We start from the raw sequence: 18,765 nt of genomic DNA on the forward strand, positions 1-18,765 counted from the left end.
CTGTATCCCTAATTACATTTTCAAACTGAATTCCAAATTGAATTGAATAAATTTGTTACTGCTTGCATAAACAATGGAGCTGATAGAAGTGATTGTTTGTTAATACTTTTACTCTCAAACAGGTTAGGCAGTGGTACTGGTATATCATAGTATGCAAACAACTGTAGCTCAGGGTACATTGCTTGTTCATATACTTCTAGACCAAGGGTGTCAAACTGCCAGCCCGCGGGCCGGACGCGTCACCAGGAAACTGCACTCACCTCATTGCCAGCAATGGGAAAAAAGCTCCGATACTTCACATGACATCACGTGATGTCGCAAGTTTGATATGTCTGTTCTAGACCCACAACATCTAGTATTCCCAATAAGAGGCACTGTACATCTATTGCCTGTCTGTCCATCCCTCTCTCTATCTCTTTCCTTTTAATGGATTTTCAGTGAGAAGAAAAAGAGAAAAAGCAATGGTAGGAAAATACTGGAAGTTTACTAAGCTGAGGGTGACATCATCTGGCTCCCCCTTAAATTTTCTGAATAAGGCAGTAGGCTTGTACAAGAAAATTCTCATCTGGAAGTTTGTATTTGGTTCCTGTAAGACAGGCTTTTCATGACTTAATATTCCATCATAATGCTTTCAAATGATACACAAGGTCCCATATACAGTAAAATCCTGCTTATTTACAGCTTGTAAACAGCTCTGGTAGTAGTGCATAAGAAGTATTGAAGAAATATGAACAAATAAGATTATTTCTGTTAAGGCAGGGGTCGCCAACCTTTCTGGGTTGGCAGCCCACTGGGAAAGGGAGGGACAGGCACCTTTATGTGCGCACACAGAAATGTGGCTGCATGTACATGTGTGTGAACGGGGCCATGAGCATGCGCGCTCCGCAAATGGGGCTGCTAGCGCCAGTGCGCGGTTCTAGCGCCAGCTTGCAGGTCGCGGGTCAGCTAGCACCAGTGCGAGATTCGCAGCTTGGCTAGCGCCGATGCAAGAACGGGGTGAGCGAGCACACATGCGTGCATGCAGTGGCCAGCCACTCCTGCGGCCCGGTAGTGGGCCCGGCCCATAGGTTGGGAACCTCTATATTAAGGCATTCTTTAAAGCAACTCATCAATTTTGTCTAGTTAAATAGATGGTTTGAGATTGCAGAATTAGGAAAGGCAGCAGTTATGTTTTTTCTAAAACAACAAAAAAACCATCTGTATCCAGTGAGGCAGATTTTAAGAGAAGTTGTATGCAGATTATCTGATTAGAGGAAACAGCTGTAGTAACATGGCCAGAAAATAATCAAAGTAGGTTGATAGTGAATGCTGGGGAAAAAAATGAAGTGACATTTTTTTCCTTCGATATGTCCAATCTCCACTGACTGTCATGTTTGAACTGATCGATAGAAAATTGCTATTATCTTGATCTGTTTGAACATTTTTAGACATGGTTTCTTATTTTTGACACTTTTCTACAACAAGCAATTTCATAAATTTGGTCCTATATTTATATGAACAATGGTGCTTAAAATTTTTTGAACTTGTTTCAATTAAAAATTTCTGCATAAATATCAATTAAAACATGATCTGTTCTCCACACAAGTTCTAAAATTAAATAAAGAGAGCCCAATTGAACAAGCGAGTCAAAAACATTAAATTTGTTTTGTAGAAGTTACCACAGACTCTGGATTTGTTTTTTTCTTAAATGAGGGTTTGATTTCCACATGATGGGAAACTTATATTTCCCTAAAATAAATAAGGAGGCATCCGTTTTCTGATCTTTCCTCTCCCAAGAGAGTAAAGCTTAGGTAAATAGAAAAAGAATTTACTTTATAGATTAAGTTTAAGATGGTAAAACCTGAATAATGAGGTATATGTCATTCTAATTGCTCATTAAATATGAACATGCACTACTTATGTCAATTTGTGTCATTTTTATAATAATGTAAAATACTGTGGATTTCACAATATTAAGATAAAATTAATATGAATATAATTATTTTGTAGGGATGTAACAAACTTATCTGCAGTGGATATAAAAAGTCTACACACCCCTTTTATGATGCCAGGTTTTTGAGATGTAAAATAATCAGACCAAGATAAATCACTTCAGATTTTTTTCCACTTTAATATAACATATAAGCTGTAGAATTCAGTTGAAAAACAAACTGAACTCTTTAAGAGGAAAAATTATAATAACTTGTTTGTATAAGTGTGCACATCCTTAAACTAATACTTTGTTGAAACACCTTTTGATTTTATGACAACATTCAGTCCCTCTTGCCTTGGGAAAGTTTGCCCACTCTTCTTTGCAAAAGTGCTCCACATCTCTGTGATTATGAGAACATCTCCTGTGCACTGCCTTCTTCAGGTCACCCCACAAATTTTCAATTGGATTCAGGTCTGGGCTCTGGCTGGGCCATTCCAAAACTTTGATCTTCTTCTGGTGAAGCCATTCTTTTGTTCTTTTGGAGGTATGTTTGAGTTGTTGTGTTGAAAGGTGAAATTCCTCTTCCCCTGCAGCATTTTAGCAGAGTCTTGAAGGTTTTGTGCCAAAATTGACTAATATTTGGAACTGTTCATAATTCCTTCCACTTTGACCAATGTACCAGTTCTAGCTGAAGAAAAGCAGCCCCAAAGCATAATGCTCTCACCACCATGCTTCACTGTGGGTATGGTTTTCTTTTGGTGATGTACATTGTTGTTTTTGTCCAAACATACTTTTTGGAATTATGGCCAAAAAGATCAATCTTAGTTTCATCAAACAATAACATATTTATCCACATGTTTTTATCAAATTTGGTGTATGTTTTGAAAAATATAGCTGGACTTGGATGTTTTCCTTTGTAAGAAAAACCTTCCATTTTGCCACCCTATCCCACAGCCCAGACATATGAAGAACATGGGAGATTGTTGTCACATGTAGTATACATCCAGTACTTGCCAGAAATTCCTTCGGTTCCTTTAATGTTGCTGTGGGTCTCTTGGCAGCTCTCCAACCAATTTTTTTCTTGTTTTTTTCATCAATTTTGGAGGGACATCCAGTTCTTCATATTGTCACTTGTGCCATAATTTCTCCACTTATTCATGACTGTCTTCACTATATTTCATGGTATATCCAATGACTTGGAAAGTTTTTTGTACCCTTCTTCTGACTGACAACCTTCAATAATTTTAAATCATTGCTCCACTTTAGCAATGATTCTTAAAGTGTAGCATATTTCAATGTTAAGCTTTCATTATAATCAAGCATGGAGGAAATAGGTAATCATGATTTGAATCTGAAAAATACTATAAAAGATGGTTATTGCGTTATGAATTGGCTATTAATATATATTTCCTAGAGAGCTATATGAAAAATACACTATATCTTTCCATTTTTTTCCAAAATGAGCTAACTGGTCTTTTTGGAAATTGCTGAATTTCATAGTTTTTCTTGGTGTTGTTTAAATATAGTTTGATATAATAGGTGCATTCACATATTATATTCACTGTATCTCAAACCATGTAAAACACAGTGAATGAAGTCTCATACTTCAAGTCAAAATGGAACCTTATTAAGACATAATGTGATGTAGCTTAGTTATAAATATCAGAGAAACAGTGAGATGTAGTGGTGAAGATGTTGGACCATGAGTAAGAAATCTAAATTTAAGTTCACCTCAGCCATGAAAGCTCAAAGGATAATTGGGGGAGGTCAGCCTCTCACAGATCAACCCACTTTATGAATTTATTTTTGTGGGAGGAGGAGAGAACGGACTGCCATGTACACTCAGCAGGATATCCTGAATGAAAGGCAGGATATAAATCTAATAAATAAATCCGCATTGACATATTCTTTAAACTTCTTCAGGCCACAGGGTTGCATTTACATGGGCACCTGATTTCTTCTAACAAAGAGAAGATGGAGCTAAAGAGAATCAACAAAAAATTCCTCTCCTTTTTATGAGATAAAATCTTTAAATCAACAATTGTGATGAAAATTCTTTACACAGTTTTATAAATAATAGTGCCCTGATAATAGTGGCCACCTAAATCAGCATATCAGCCTTCACTGCTTTAAGCAAAATGTTTAATGGGGTAACAAATTCAGTCTGTTCCATCTTCTTCATATAACAATACAAGCAAAAAGTTGACTTGAACTGAAAATAATATTAATTTATAAATGATTTAGTGGCCTATTCATTCAGGGCACTATTATTTGTAAAACTGTAAAGAATTTTCATCACAATCTAAAGATTCTGTCTTATAGAATCTTTCAAGGCCACCTGATTATGGCCTTGAAAAACGGATAGTTCTCTTTTATTTTGTCCTGTATTTTGATGCCTCATGTCTCTTACCCTTTTGGTTTGTAAGCTTATTATATCTCACTGTTTTTTTAAAAAAAGTTTGAAGGCAAGATAGAAAAATACAAAAATATAAATATCACAATGAATGTTACTGGAGGTTTGTATAGGAGTGTGTGTGCGTGTGTTTTGCTATTCTAACCTAACTTGGCATGGAGAAAGAGATGAATATATATATAATTCAGGAAGCAACTGTATCCTGTTACAGATGGACAGATATTTAAGGTGTTGAGTGGAAATTTGGGTGGATTGACTGGAACCATGAGGAAGGAAAGGAGAGGCTGCAGGAGATAATACCCAGAAACTGGGATGCCAGAACAGGTGTTGATTTGCTGAGAAGCAAGCAATAAGTCCTGAAGTTGGAGTCATGGGTTAGATGGATATCCCTGTGCCAGCTGGATGTACTGTATTTCTTTTAGAATCTGTTTGTATTGTTGATTAATAATTTTTGTAATTGACTTTAAAATAATTTTGCAGAAATATGCATTTTGCTTTTACTATTTTTTTCTGTTTGTTGCACTTGTTCAGGTGGTTCCTAATCCCAGGTCTTTTCCATGAAATATGCTGATCCAATCCTGCATTTAAAAAAAAAAAAGGAATTCGATTTCAACTCTCTCACAATCACTTCATGAAGCAAATCTGAGACCATGTTTGGTTATGTTTCCTTAAAAGGCATACTACAGGAAACAGTTCTTAGAGCACACTATAGATTTTAAAGAAGCAACTGACTATTACTAATTGTAGAAATCATGTACTTGTGATTTTATGTTCATACTTATATACATGATATTTTTCTTAAAATGTAGTGAATGTTCAGCTGATTACATATAGGTGAGTTACAACTGTAATGGAGTCTATCCATTATGGCTGGAAGATATGACAAATGTTAAATGAACTGGATTCTAAAGGGAGTCAGACAGCAAAGAGTTTGGAAAGGTTTCTGCTGCCTGTTTGGCTGCCAAGAGACATGGGGAGGAGGCCCAAGCACAGGGCGGGAAGGGATGGGGAGAGAGGTGGGGTGTGCTGCAGTGACCCCATGGTTAGGTTATAAGGGGCCCCTGCAACCATTGTAGTTTTGGGACATATGTAGAACTTCAAATGTTCGTTAAGTGCTCCGTCATACCTCAAGGACTACCTGTAATGTGAAACTCATTGTATCGCTTCATATGGAAAAAGGACTCACTGTTCAATTTCTGAATTTAATATGAAAATAACCATCTGATTCCAATTAAGAAAAGCAGCAGTGAAAAAGCCTACAACAGTTCCTAGATAGCAAAAAGGGAAATGCATTTTTCTCTCAAAATACTGCTAGTGGTATTACTACATGGCGTAGTAAAACAATTATAGTGAAACATTGAGATAATATTTCATTTCAAAAAAGTAAAGGAGTTTTGAAAAAGAATAATTGCTTAAACTTTGCCAAAATGGAGTGTCATTTTACTAAATTTAGGAAAATTATATACTGGAAGTTTGACAGTAAATATATAGTGTTCTAAAAAATGAACTTTTACTATGGCAGAAATGTGGAAAATGACATTTAAAAGAATAACTGTTTAAATTTTATATATTTGTTAATAGTATAATCAATTAGACCATGGACAGCTCTATGCTGCTGATAAGTTGCTTTGTATATTGTAGGTATAATATTGAGGTAACATTGATATTTTAACTATATTTTAATACCTTTATAAAATAATTTAATATTTCCAGGTCTCACTTCTCGGTGGAAAATGTATGTCAATTCTGAAAGTAAATTGCTTGGAGTCTGTTAGGAAGTTATTTTTTTAAATGTCAATTAATGGCATCTTGAGTGTGGACAACTTGTGAGATGTTTCCCACAGGACTCAGATTGCCTGCTGAAAGTATCTGAGCTAGTTCTCTCTTAAGTTATTTTAAATGTTGATGCCTTTTCTTTCTGCTTGACAACCAGCATATAAAAAGACTGAAAAACTTAATGGGTTGAATTCAGCTTAAGTATAATCAGAGGACGCACAGTAAGTCCTATCAAAATTTCAATGGATTTTCTATGAGTACAGCTATGTCCAAAACCAACTTTTTTTTTAAGGCAATGAGAAATAACATGATATAGTGATTCTTTTTCCAATAGGTTTATATGATTGGATTTTCCAGTCATGGAGTACAGTTTATATCTTTAGATGTAGCTGTCTTGTCTCTCGTATCCTCTCTTACAACTGTTGCACATAATTAACAGAATAAAACAGAGTTGGAAGGGACCTTAAGCCTTCTAGTCCAACCTCCTGCTCAAGCAGGAAACCCTATAACATTTCAGACAAATGATTGTCTAATCTCTTGTTAAAAACTTCCAGTATTGGAGCACCCACAACTTCTGGAGGCAGGTCGTCCCACTGATTATTTTTACCGTCAGGAAATTTTTCTTTAGTTCTAGGTTGATTTTCTCTTTGATTAGTTTTCATCCATTGCTTCTTATTCTGTCTTCAGGTGCTTTGGGAAATAGGTTGACCTCTTCTTCTTTGTGGCAGCCCCTTAGATATTGGAATACTGCTATCATGATACCTCTAGTCCTTCTTTTCATTAGTCTAGATATACATAATTCCTGTAATGTTCTTCATATGTTTTAGTCTAATTGAATTATTTGGGCTTCTACATCTAGTTTTTGTTTGGATAGCATGTTTTCATATGGGTATTTTTTTCATTTGTCCTATAATTATTGTCATAAAAATATATGTGGTGGCTCAACAGTTAAGATGCTGGGCTTTTCAGTTGGAAAGCCAGCAGTCCAGGTTTGAGACCCAAATGCCATGCAATGGGATGAACTCCCATCCTTGCCCAGCTCCTGCCAATCTAGCAGTTCAAAAACATGCAAATGTGAGTAGATAAATAAGTACCACTTTGGTGTGAAGGTAACAGTGGTCTAAGATGTCATGCTGGCCACATGACCCAGAAATATCTTTGGACAGCACTGGCTCAATGGCCTTGAAATGGAGATGAGCACCACTCCCTATAGTCGGCAACAACTAGTGGAGTAAAATTTGCAAGGACTCCTTTGCCTTTACCTTTTACCTATAATTATTAATTATCTAATAGACAAGGTTATTGCATTATTTCAATTTTTTAATTCTAGTAATGCATCTTAATGATAGTGGTGTATCCAAAGTCCTGTCCTGTCCTCCCCTCCCCTTCTCTCTCCCCCTCTTTCTTTTTTAATTATTATATGACAGTATTTGTTTTGGAGCTGGAATAATTGAGGAATAACTGATTATTTCCAGGACTAGTATTAAAGCTGATATCCTAAGCAAGCTTAACTAAGAGTTCCCTTAAGTTAATTAAATAAGAGCTATTTTGGCCTAAACTTAAAAAGATCTATAGAAGTATGGAAAATAATGTAGTGTCTCTTTTTTCTTATTGTTTTAAGATCACGGCCTGTCATTACGTTGGACATTTCAATTTTCCTGCCAGCGTCCATTGACATCACAGCTCCTCAGTGCCATGATGACTTACAACAAGTGAATTGTCTAAATGTCACTGCCTGCTTTAGGTTCAAAGGCAGACATGTTCCAGGACTGATAGGTGAGCTACTGTCTTGATATCTGTTGCTTTTTATCAATTCTAAAACAATATTCCTATGCTAGGAAGAAGAATACATTATGGTCAGTAACCAGTTAATTAAATATACTATAGTTAATTCAGGAAGAGGAGCAAATTCTTGCCTTCATGCCTGATTTATTTGATAACTCATCTGTACGTTATGAATGTTTAAGCAGTGGGGTCTGAGCTTTTTGGAAACTTTCACCAAGTTATTAATTTACTATTAATTTACTCAGAGTATTGTGGTAAAAATGATGCCCATACCACAAGCCCATTTACATTTACAAAATAATAGTATTTTGTCATAGTTTCCTTATAAGATAGCTGATGAGAGAGCATCAAATCTTGCTAGCTCTGAAGTATGCAGTACTTAAGAGAATTAGCAAATAACTTTGTCATTTTAAGTACCTGAACTAGAATTCTGTGCTTATCTATACAGATCAGGCACTTTTTGATTATCACATTTTTCCTTTGAAATCTCAGTATTAAGTGAAAACAATGGATCAATATCAGTATCAGTGAACCTCAGTTTCCCTTTAAGGCTTGTTTTTATGAAGAATCAAATCTGTTTGAAAACCCTAAAGAAACAACCCCAACATACCTATGAGAAGAACTAAGGGGCATATCTATAGAATTTACCCCAAACTATCATTTGACTGGAAATCCCGTCAGATAGAAGAACCATTCTACATTCTATATGTGGTGGACTTGCAGAAAACCCCCAAAGAATTGTTAAGATATACATAGCACTATTCAGAAAATCTTAAGACATCAAAATTGAAAGGAATTGCACCTAGTTAAATTAGATATATTTCCAAATCATATCAGTAAAAAATACCATTATTTATTAAGTATGCATATAGCCACAAGGACAAAGTTTGCACATTGCACATATGCATAACAGAAATTTAATTAAATTTGAGCAGGAATGGCTTCCATATACAGGTAGTCCCAAGTCAACAAAGATAATTGTCACTGGGTACTCTGTCACTAGGCAGTGCAATTACAAAGTGGAAAATCATGTGATTGCCTACAGTGGAATGTGAGAATGACCTTGGAAGGCAGAAGGAAGAGATACTGCCTAGGGAAAGATCAGATAGAAGAGGGAGGAGCCAGTAACTGAGTAACAAGCAGAGAAAGAAACTTAGAAAGGACCCGCCCTAACTTATTAGGTGGTAAAAAGAGACAGGAGGGATTTATACTTTCGGACTTGTAAATTTCTGTTAATGTAGCCTTGTAATAAAGTAGAATTAGCTCATCTTGTGTTTTTTGTCCGGATTACTTAGACTGACATTGTGTTGACTTATGGCTGCAGTTCTAACAGTTCCAGTCAGAACTGCAGTCATTAAGTGAATCCCATGTAGCATTTAAGCAAGATGACACCTGACTGCCTCTTGTGGCCTCTTGCCAGCTTTTCCACTGACTTTGTCAGAAGCCGGCAGTGAATGATACAAATGGCAATGAAATGACTGTGATTGTTATAATTTTGCATCAGTTGCTAACCTCCCAAATCATGGCCCCATGACCACAGGTATGCTCTGATGGCTGCAGCTTCAAAGACATGTCATATGTTCCCTTGCATTAATTTCAAGCAGTTACTGAATGAGTGAAATCTAAATAAGGACTACTTTTATATTATATATTATTACACACTAAGATAAATACAAATAGAATCTGGTTTCTGAAGTTTATGCCAATACTACTGCAAATCAGTTGCAATACAAAGAAGGAGAAGTTGGGAATCAAACATTTATATTTTATTTAAGGGTGTTTCTTTTTCACCTTTTATAATTAATGATATAGTAGAGATTTTGAGATTATACTCCAAAAATATACTTTTTATATCATGAAAGAAATTCAATATACTCTATTGGATTCTTTTATTAATGTAATATTGAGCATTAGTTGTGTAACTTCAATAGTTATCCCTCCATTTATAGATATTACCTTTTTTGAAAATATATCTGATTTAAATAACAATATTAAAAAATAGATATGGAGTTTTCATAAGGTCCTGGTTGTACCTGTCTTCCCATATTATTCATTCAGATAAAAGATGACTAATAGGACAGTGACATTGTAGGATCTCTTGGGTTTCCTTACTGAAATGTGGCAAATGACAGCAAGAGAAATCATATTAGTAAACGAATGTCTGTCTGTGAATGGCTCCTAAAGGAAGGGAGGGGAAGAAAGGAAATAAAATTGTTATGGAAGAGGTCACAGAGTGAAATGAACAAATTCATCTGATAGTTATCTTCTGTCATTTAGCAATGCTATATCATGATTAATCATCCTAGGAATAATAATTATTTAATATGTATTGTATACATTTCAAAGTTAGAACATTTTACATCATTTTTTCCAGTATTAATTTTAGCCATCTTGTTTTTTGGTTACATCATGTTGGTGCTGCAGACTGAGACTGAAAGTTTGGTTTATGTATTGATTTGTTTAGTTAATTTATACCTTAGTTTTCTGTTCTAGGGAATATGGTGGTTAACAAAGTTTTTTATAATAGCAGAATGCAACCCCCCCTCCCACATTTTAAAATAAAATACATACTGAAAGAATTCAGTTAATAAATGCCTTATAAAACACAGGCATTTTTATGGGTTTTCTAAATGTTGGAAGTGGTGGCCAAATGCAGGCTCCCGAGAAAGCATATTTGTGGACTGGGAGCAATGCAGGAGAAAAATGGAGTGCTTGTGATGTTTGGAGCATGTTTAAGGAGGCCCCTCATCCTGCAGATTTTAGCAGCTAGGAAGATTCAATTACTCAAGCGTGTCCAATCTTCGGAGACTGCCTAGACTAGTCTTTGTAGTTTTCTTTGCAAAGTTTTTCAGAAGTGGTTTGCCATTGTCTCCTTCCTAGGGCTGAGATATAGTGACTGACCCAAAGTGGGACTAGAATTCAGCATCCTGGTTTCTAGCCTGATGTCTGATCCCAAACTATACTTTGGTTAGCAGTTCATGCTGACTCCAGATTTTCATGCACTTTTCAGAGTAGCCCAACACAGATGAGCTGCAGAAGGTAAGGAAGGATATAGGTAGTGTGCACAATCTCTGTCTAAATGGATTAGCTAAGGAAGGAAAACTAAGTATAATTATGTAAAGATATCTATATATGTCCCTAAGCTACACCTGCAATTTCAGTGTACTGAGGATCAAAGAGTACTTCCAGTATTTGTCCTTTTGGGGGAAATAAGTCCTATAAATATACCTATAAGTCCTATAAATGAAAATTGCATCCAATTTTCAACAGTCTGGTGGCTGTTTGTGTACAAAACAAAGCCATTGCTGCCAGTCTGCAAATGCTAAACCAAACACAAGCAAATAACATTATTGCTTAGTACTGCATATGAATGAGTGAAGTATTTTTGTAGGACCACATTAAAGCAGAAGAGAAACTGGAACCTAATAATTACTGACCTATATTCTAATTTCTTAGTCATTATGCTTTGCTCTCAATTGTTCTAAGCACTACAGTGGACATGAATGAATCAGTAACATTCATTTTTCCATTGAGTTTTCATTAATTGAAATGTTTGGTATGTGTGTGCATAGTTATTCATTTTAACACCTTCATTTTGTTCCTATTTTTCCACAATATAATGGTCTATATTATTTTAATATAGACATTTTTATTTAATATATATTTATTATTTTTATCAATGGGAATTAAATACAAAACAAAAAAAATCAGAAAAAAACATAAAACCAAAGTAAGAATAAAAGAAAAAAAAATTGTGTACCAAAAAAAGGGGGGGGAGAGAAAAAAAATGACCCAAACATCAAATAAATCCAACATGAAACAGAAAAAAATCACCCTAACTGGATGCTGAAAATAAAAATAAAAAACCTGCATATAGTTATAAATTTTCTTATCCTTTTTCAAGACAAATATATTATATTAACAAATATTTCAAATGCATCAACCCAACATGTAATATATAAAAAAAAATGATAGAAAAAAACAAAAAAAAACAACAACAGTCAACAGGTTAGCTCAATACTACACTAGTTTCAAATCCCTCTGTGAAACATCTGTTATGTATTTAACAGGTAGAAAGTCCACAAATGGCTCCCTGTCTCTTATAAAGCTGTCTAGTCCATTATCTCTAATCAAGGCAGTTAATTCCGCCATATCTGCTGATTCAATCAGTTTTAAAATCCATTCTTCAATAGCCGGCATCTCCTTTCTTTCTAGTGCTTAGTAAGTACAATCCTCACAGCGGTCACCGTGTAAAGAAATAGGGTCCCAAATTGTTTTTGCAATTGATTTATCCATAATTCCTAAAAGAAAAGCTTCAGTTTTTATTAATATTTGTATCTTAAGTATTTTCTGCATTATCATAATAATGTTTATCCAGAATGTTTTCACATACTTGCAGGACCACCACACATGATAAAATGTACCTGGATTTTGATTACATTTCTTAGAAGTCCTTCAATACATTTTTGCTAATCTGTCTGGATTAAAATACCAATGATACATCATTTTATAAAAAAATTCTTTCAAACTATAATTCAAAGTAAATTTTAATCCATCAGTCCATACATTCTCCCATTTATCTAGTATTATACCCATTTTTTTTTGCCCATTTTACCACGCAATCTTCTACATATTGGTCTTCCAGGTTCATCTTGAGTAACATTTTATATACATTAGCAATCAAGTGGTCATCTCCAGAACATAAATTGATATCCAATTCAGATTTAACTCTTGTGAAACTAAAACTTTTTTATCCAGTTTAAATCTTCAAAAATTCTATAATAATTAAACCAGTAACAAACAACACCTTCACTTACTAATTGTTCTCTTGTCTTTATCTTAAGTTCTTTTTCAAATAACAAACATTCCAAGTATTGCATTTATATACAAATGCAAATTAAACAAATATATCTATCATTTTTCACTCTGGCTGAAAAATGTTAGTTTTTTGCTGCAACATTTAGAAGTTCAAAATGGCCTTGTTATAATGAGCTTGTTATGGTAAATTATGGTAAGCTACTTGCACAATTGTGTCATTGAAAACTGCATGTTTAGAAGGAAAATTTGGAATGTACAAAGCTTTCTCCTCTTCTTCCATAAACCAGAAAGAATTTGGGATCAATTTTGATAAATGGCTATTTATTTCATGATTTAAAATAGCAATGTCTTTCAATTCTAAGTTATGAAAGGCATATCTCCCTTTAAACTGTCATTTTGTTTTGGTAAATTTAAATTGAGACATGGATTATTATTATTGCTGTGCTAATAAATGGGCCATTGGTAGTGCTCATGCAAATAGTTTGCATTTTTTAAACTGTGATATATGTATCTTTGCTTAGTTAGGTAGCATAGTTTGTAGAGTGCATTACAGATTCCGTGTACTTAATGGAAATATGCTAAAACTTAAATATTGAACTGCCTTCTCATAGTAAAGATTAGCATTTTTTTTATCAAGAAGATGGGCAAACAGCAAACAACTTTATACTTGCTGTAGAAAGGATGTGTTACATTGACCACTCTTTAGACAGAAAAATAAATTTTAACATTTTAATAAAATAAATGTGCTTGCATTTATATGAAAATCAGACTTGGATAGCCTAAACATATGGATGCTTAGTCTCAGATATTCTAATAGGAACAGATCTGACCTAGACCTCCCTGAATAACGTGAGTCAGAATGTAATTCTACATTTTTAGTCATGCATGCCAAAAGCAAAGTGGAGAAAGATGTTTAATATACTACTGAACCTATTCAGAAATGTCAACTATTGCTCAGAAAGAACGTGGCCATGACTACAGAGGAGTGGTTTCGGGATAATTTTCTGTTCTTTTTGAGGGTTAGTGCACATGTTATGACAGTTGCATAGGGATGTTTTGACTTGCTGCATAAGAGGGCTGTGGTCACGATTTTCCAAGTCATTTTGTATATAGCCAGTTGCCTCACACATTGGATGGATTCTGTATGTTTTTTTTGCAAGTGGCCGTGTTTGCATGGTGAACCACAGCACATGTTGACAGCTCACTGCATGATGACCGCTACCATGTGGAGGGAGCTAAATGATATAACCCCCTGTAAAGTGCCTGTAATGCACAATTTATTACTTACGGAGTTGACTGTCATGGTTTGCTTGTCATTTTAGGAGTCCTTTATTTATGCAGTTCTAAAGAGCCAGCAAAATCAGAAGTATATTGTATCAAGGTATTCTGTCCCAGCTGTCCTAGCCAAGGAGCACATCAAATAGGTCATCAAGTATGATATTAATGATAAGAGGAATATAGTCAAATAACATCATTTGTTACAATGATTTTTGGACTAGAGTTTCATTACTATCCAGAGCAAAAGTCATGATAACAGAGGATGTCCCTAATGTCCACAGGACTGTATGTCAAGTGTCATCAAGGAACAATCTAAGGACCAGAAGTCCAAATGAGTGTGTTGAATCAGTCTTGGGTATACAAGAGCAAGATGAAGTGGCAAGAGATGCTGTTTCAAATACTGGAAGCCTTGGTGATGTTGCCTTGTTCTCTGAATGCCACAGGTCTTGATCATTGCATCTCACTCTCATGTGAAGCTGCCTTTTAAGAGCTACAACTACTCCAGAGCATAGCAATTACATTGTTGTAGTTAAGCCCATATATCTATTCTGCAGCAACTGCATTGCTTCGCAGCAAGCTTCCCAGCCATTCAAATTGCTGATTATTATCTATAAAGCCAATGGTGAACACTGAGTTTATTAAGAACCTTCTTACTCAGAAAGATTTTGCATCTCCTGTGAAACCATCTAGCAAGGGCCTGTTAAGGCTCTGTCCTCTTGAAAGGTGACAATAGTATGGGCTAGAAGGCATTGTAGAATGTTCCATGTGTAAAGGTGCATCACACTTTTTTTTGCTGAAAATGCTTCTTTTTTTCCAGTGGATAATGTGAGGGGAAAATGAATAACTTTGAGGAGCAGGAGAAAGAGCTGCAACCAAGGCAATGGCATATAAAAGAAATCTGAGTCTGGGCCAGAACTGTAACTCAGGTAAGCATCTCAAACAAGACCCTCCTAGTTCTAATTAAGATAAAGGGAGGAAGGGTTTTGTTTGAGATATTTAGATTACAGTTCTATCTCAGACTCAGATTTCTTTTATTTATTAATTAATTTTGTTTCCCATCCATCTTGTTGCGAGGTGACATTGGGCAGTTTTTACCTGCTGTAGTTTTGGTTGTGGCTTTTCCATGTAATCCTTAAGGTTATTTCTTCTGCTGATTTCATGGAGGGAAGATACAGTTTTGAGGATGCTTGAATTTTACTTTGTAGCCACCCAGATTTTATCTTGAGTATTCTATTAAAATAGTTTACTAATAAATAATACATTATAAAAATCTGAAGCTGCAGATAGCACAATGGTATGGCAATCAACCTCCAGAAGGGCTTGGAATATGTTTTTGTTTAAGGGGATATATTTATTTGTATAGCCAAATAAGCCTTTAATTCTCATAGTAGTAAATAAAGCAGAATAAACTTAGAAATAAGGACTGGATGAAGGTAACTAAACAAGTGCTTTATGTTGAGAAGAGTTTTGAAATCAGATCCCAGTTAGACACTCCTGTGACACTGCCCTGTAATTCCTATTGTTCAAGTATATAATGATGACCTAATGAAGAGCGTCTCAGCTCCTGTCTCAAACAGTTATATATATGTTATTATTTCACCTGTCAAGTACAGTATCACTCAGGATATTTCTCTACCTTTTCTATATTCTTTCTGCATCTGGTGTCTGACCTCTCCTCTAACCTGAAAGAGCTGAGTTTAAAACTAGTATGTATTAGTTGTTTATATAATAATAATAATAATAATAATAATAATAATAATAATAATAATAATAATAATAATAATAATAATAATAATAATAATAATAATAAAGTTGGAAGGGACCTTGGAGGTCATCGAGTCCAACCCCCTGCCCAGGCAGGAACCCTACACCATTTCGCGCCGAAACCATGCCCACCACATTGCTGGCAATGGGGAAAAAGTCCTGATACATCGCATCGCAAGTTTGACATGCCTGGGCTAGATGATATGAGAACTTGACTAAAATGGGAAAACAAAATGAGACAAAATAGACCAGTGGAACAGTTAATTAAAATACATCTGCATCATCCAGAATGCATTCTGATTATGTTATTTATGTCAGTGGCATGAGAAACTGTTGCTACTGTTACCAGTTGTACAATTTAATTTTATTCTTACTACTGGAACTTTCCTGTCTCCCTTTGTTGGTCATAATGGAACTGTGATAGTGAAGTGCTAGATTTTATATTATTCAATTCAGGTTTTGGGGAACGTAGGGAACCCTAGAAATCTGCTTCATATTAAATGGTGTTCCCTGTATCAGCTTTGCTGATGTGTCTGGAGGTGATAGAATAGAATCAGTGACATTGAGTATTTAAGATTAGTGTGAAAAAAAAGCTAGGTGATGTTTGTTTGTTTAGGCAGTCCTACTAATGGATATAGAGAAATTATAGTCTGTCTGTCTGTCTTTTTGTTGTAGAATGAGCCCGTAGAAGTTAATATTGAGTAAATGGAATATAACTTGCATTTCTCAGTTCTTATGATCTATAGAACCAGGAAACTGAAGCACTAAGGAGGACCTCTTATATGGCTGATTAGCTGCCTTCACAGTTGTGCTAGTTTGCTCTAGAACGTTGGCATTTATCCACATTTGCAAATCTTCTTTCTGAAATTGAGATTTGTTGCTAGAAGGTAGAGGTGAACATAGTGCAGAAGTGACCTACCTCTAAATATATTAAAATACAGTAATCCTAAATCACAATAATGATCGTGAAAAACCTGTGATATGTTAGCAGCGGAAAATAATCTCTTTTTTTTTGCCTAGATTTGAATTATAATTTGACAGCAGATGTGGCAAAGAAAGAAAAAGGATACCCAATCAGGGTTTACTTCATCTCTTCTGGAGAAGCAGCGGGCCAGATCACAGAACAATTGCAGCTCTCCTATATGCAGAAGAAATGCTCAAACTACTTAGCGTTTGTAAAGGTTGGTCCATGTTTGACTCATGTTATATATACTTTTATATTGTCACTTACTCTAAACTAGGCCTGAGATTATCCTTGGATGAAAATGGATGTGGAATGCATTCAGCTTTCTATTTCTGAAACATTAGTAAGGCTAAGGACAAATACCTCTGAATACACGAAAAGGTGTAAGATTGTGTTTTTAAAAATATGGAAGTTTCTGTATGGTTATTTAAAATATTTTACAGGTATAGGGATAAAGGAATGTCTCCACATCAGGTATTCTTGTGATAAGAAAGAAAAAAGTTTGTCTCTACCCTGGAAATGTAGAATGTAGATGAACTAAAAGAAGCCCAAAAGATTTTGGATTCTCTCAAAAGGCTAGAGCAATGGTGGCGAACCTATGGCACGCGTGCCAGAGGCAGCACGCAGAGCCCTCTCTCTGGGAACGCGTGCCATCGCCCCAGTCCCGCCTCCTCCCGCAGCTCCCTCCTCACCAGCAGTCCCCCCGGAAGAGAGTCATCCCCGGGCGCGGTCCACACAGAGCAGTGCAGCGAAGGACATGGCAGCCGGGCAGCAGGGAAAAGACCCCACCCTTGTGCCCTGTCGCATGCAGATGATGCTGTGGGGCACAGGCAGAGTACATGGCCACCATGGTGCAGGGCCACGTGAGTGGTCTGAGGCAGGCCATGGAGGCGGTAGGTGGCCCTGCAGTTGGTTGGGCAGGGGACAGGGCAGTTTTGGGGCACTCGGTGTCTAAAAGGTTCGCCATCACTGGACTAGAGCATTCCTTTATATAAAAGAAGGTATCCTGAAAGACGATGACATGATTCAGTTCTGCTTTTGGCTATTCTTGGCTGATTTTGCTCAACAAATATCCTGGCTTTAATTCACTTTCAAATATTTGGCATCTTATATGGCAGGATCAGAAATACAAACATAATCACTTCATGGGGACAATTGCAGACAATCCAACTCTTTCAAGAAGGGATTTTCCAAGATGCAGAAAGAGAAAAGAATCCATCTGCTGGCTGTCAGCTTCTCTGCCAAGTTTAGATGATGTTTTACATAAAGTTTGGGACTGCATGATGTGAACTGAGGGCCATAGGTTATACGCCCTGCATTAGTTAATGAGTATCTATTTCAAGAAGGGAATCATCAATTATACCAGAAAGCAAAGAGGATGCATTTTCATATCATTTGTGGGGGGAGCTGTGCATGGTGCTTTTCTTACAGAGCATTAGCTTTATTTTTTCTCTTGTGATTAAAATGGTATGGTAGGCAACTGGTAAAATGATAGGGATGGGCATTTTGCTTAGTCTGTGTATCAGTGAAAGGAACCAATGTAGGAAGCATGGAAGTATTCTTGAAAATGCAAATGAGTGAGATGAAAAAGATATTTCTCTGGGTATGTTTTTAATAAGTCAAAGAGATAAATATTTGTGGAACATCTATTTTGATTTTTCAAAGACAATAAAAGTTGCAAGATTGAAACTGGGTCGGATTCTATTCTCTATTGGAATATGTGCTTTGGGCTAGTCTGACTATTTGTATTTATGTAGCGTCCTCCTATTGGCTGATTGGTGTCAACACACCAACTGTCAATACACCAATCAGCCAGTAGGAAGGCACCACATAAACACAACTCATAAATAGCCCAAAGCACGTATTCCAGTAGAGAGAGGTTCCCTGAAGATGGGCTCCAGCATGAGTCCGAAAGCTCAGAAGAGTAGAAGCTCAGATTCGATAAAGGTTCTCCCAAGTATCTTGTATTCTTTAAATTCCCTCTACTGTTCTCTCCTCTTTGAAGCATTTTCAGCATGAAGTTTAGCTTCTTTTTTATGCATATCTGCAACAATC

The 18,765-nt window shown here is 35.8% G+C and overlaps 1 protein-coding gene across 1 annotated transcript in view; it reads left to right on the forward strand.

Annotated features, from left to right (window-relative positions):
* LOC107283778 (integrin alpha-9) overlaps positions 1-17,159 on the forward strand; it is a 68,049-nt gene extending 50,890 nt beyond the window's left edge. The window contains exons 14-16 of the mRNA XM_029283294.1: positions 7,723-7,877; positions 16,767-16,927; positions 17,154-17,159. Coding sequence (XP_029139127.1) covers positions 7,723-7,877; positions 16,767-16,927; positions 17,154-17,159 — 322 coding nt within the window. The remainder of the gene's footprint in view (positions 1-7,722; positions 7,878-16,766; positions 16,928-17,153) is intronic.
* Positions 17,160-18,765: the final 1,606 nt, after the last annotated feature.

This window comes from Protobothrops mucrosquamatus, unplaced genomic scaffold (assembly GCF_001527695.2).
Source record: "Protobothrops mucrosquamatus isolate PMUCROS unplaced genomic scaffold, P.Mucros_1.0 scaffold48, whole genome shotgun sequence".
NCBI lineage: Eukaryota > Metazoa > Chordata > Lepidosauria > Squamata > Viperidae > Protobothrops > Protobothrops mucrosquamatus.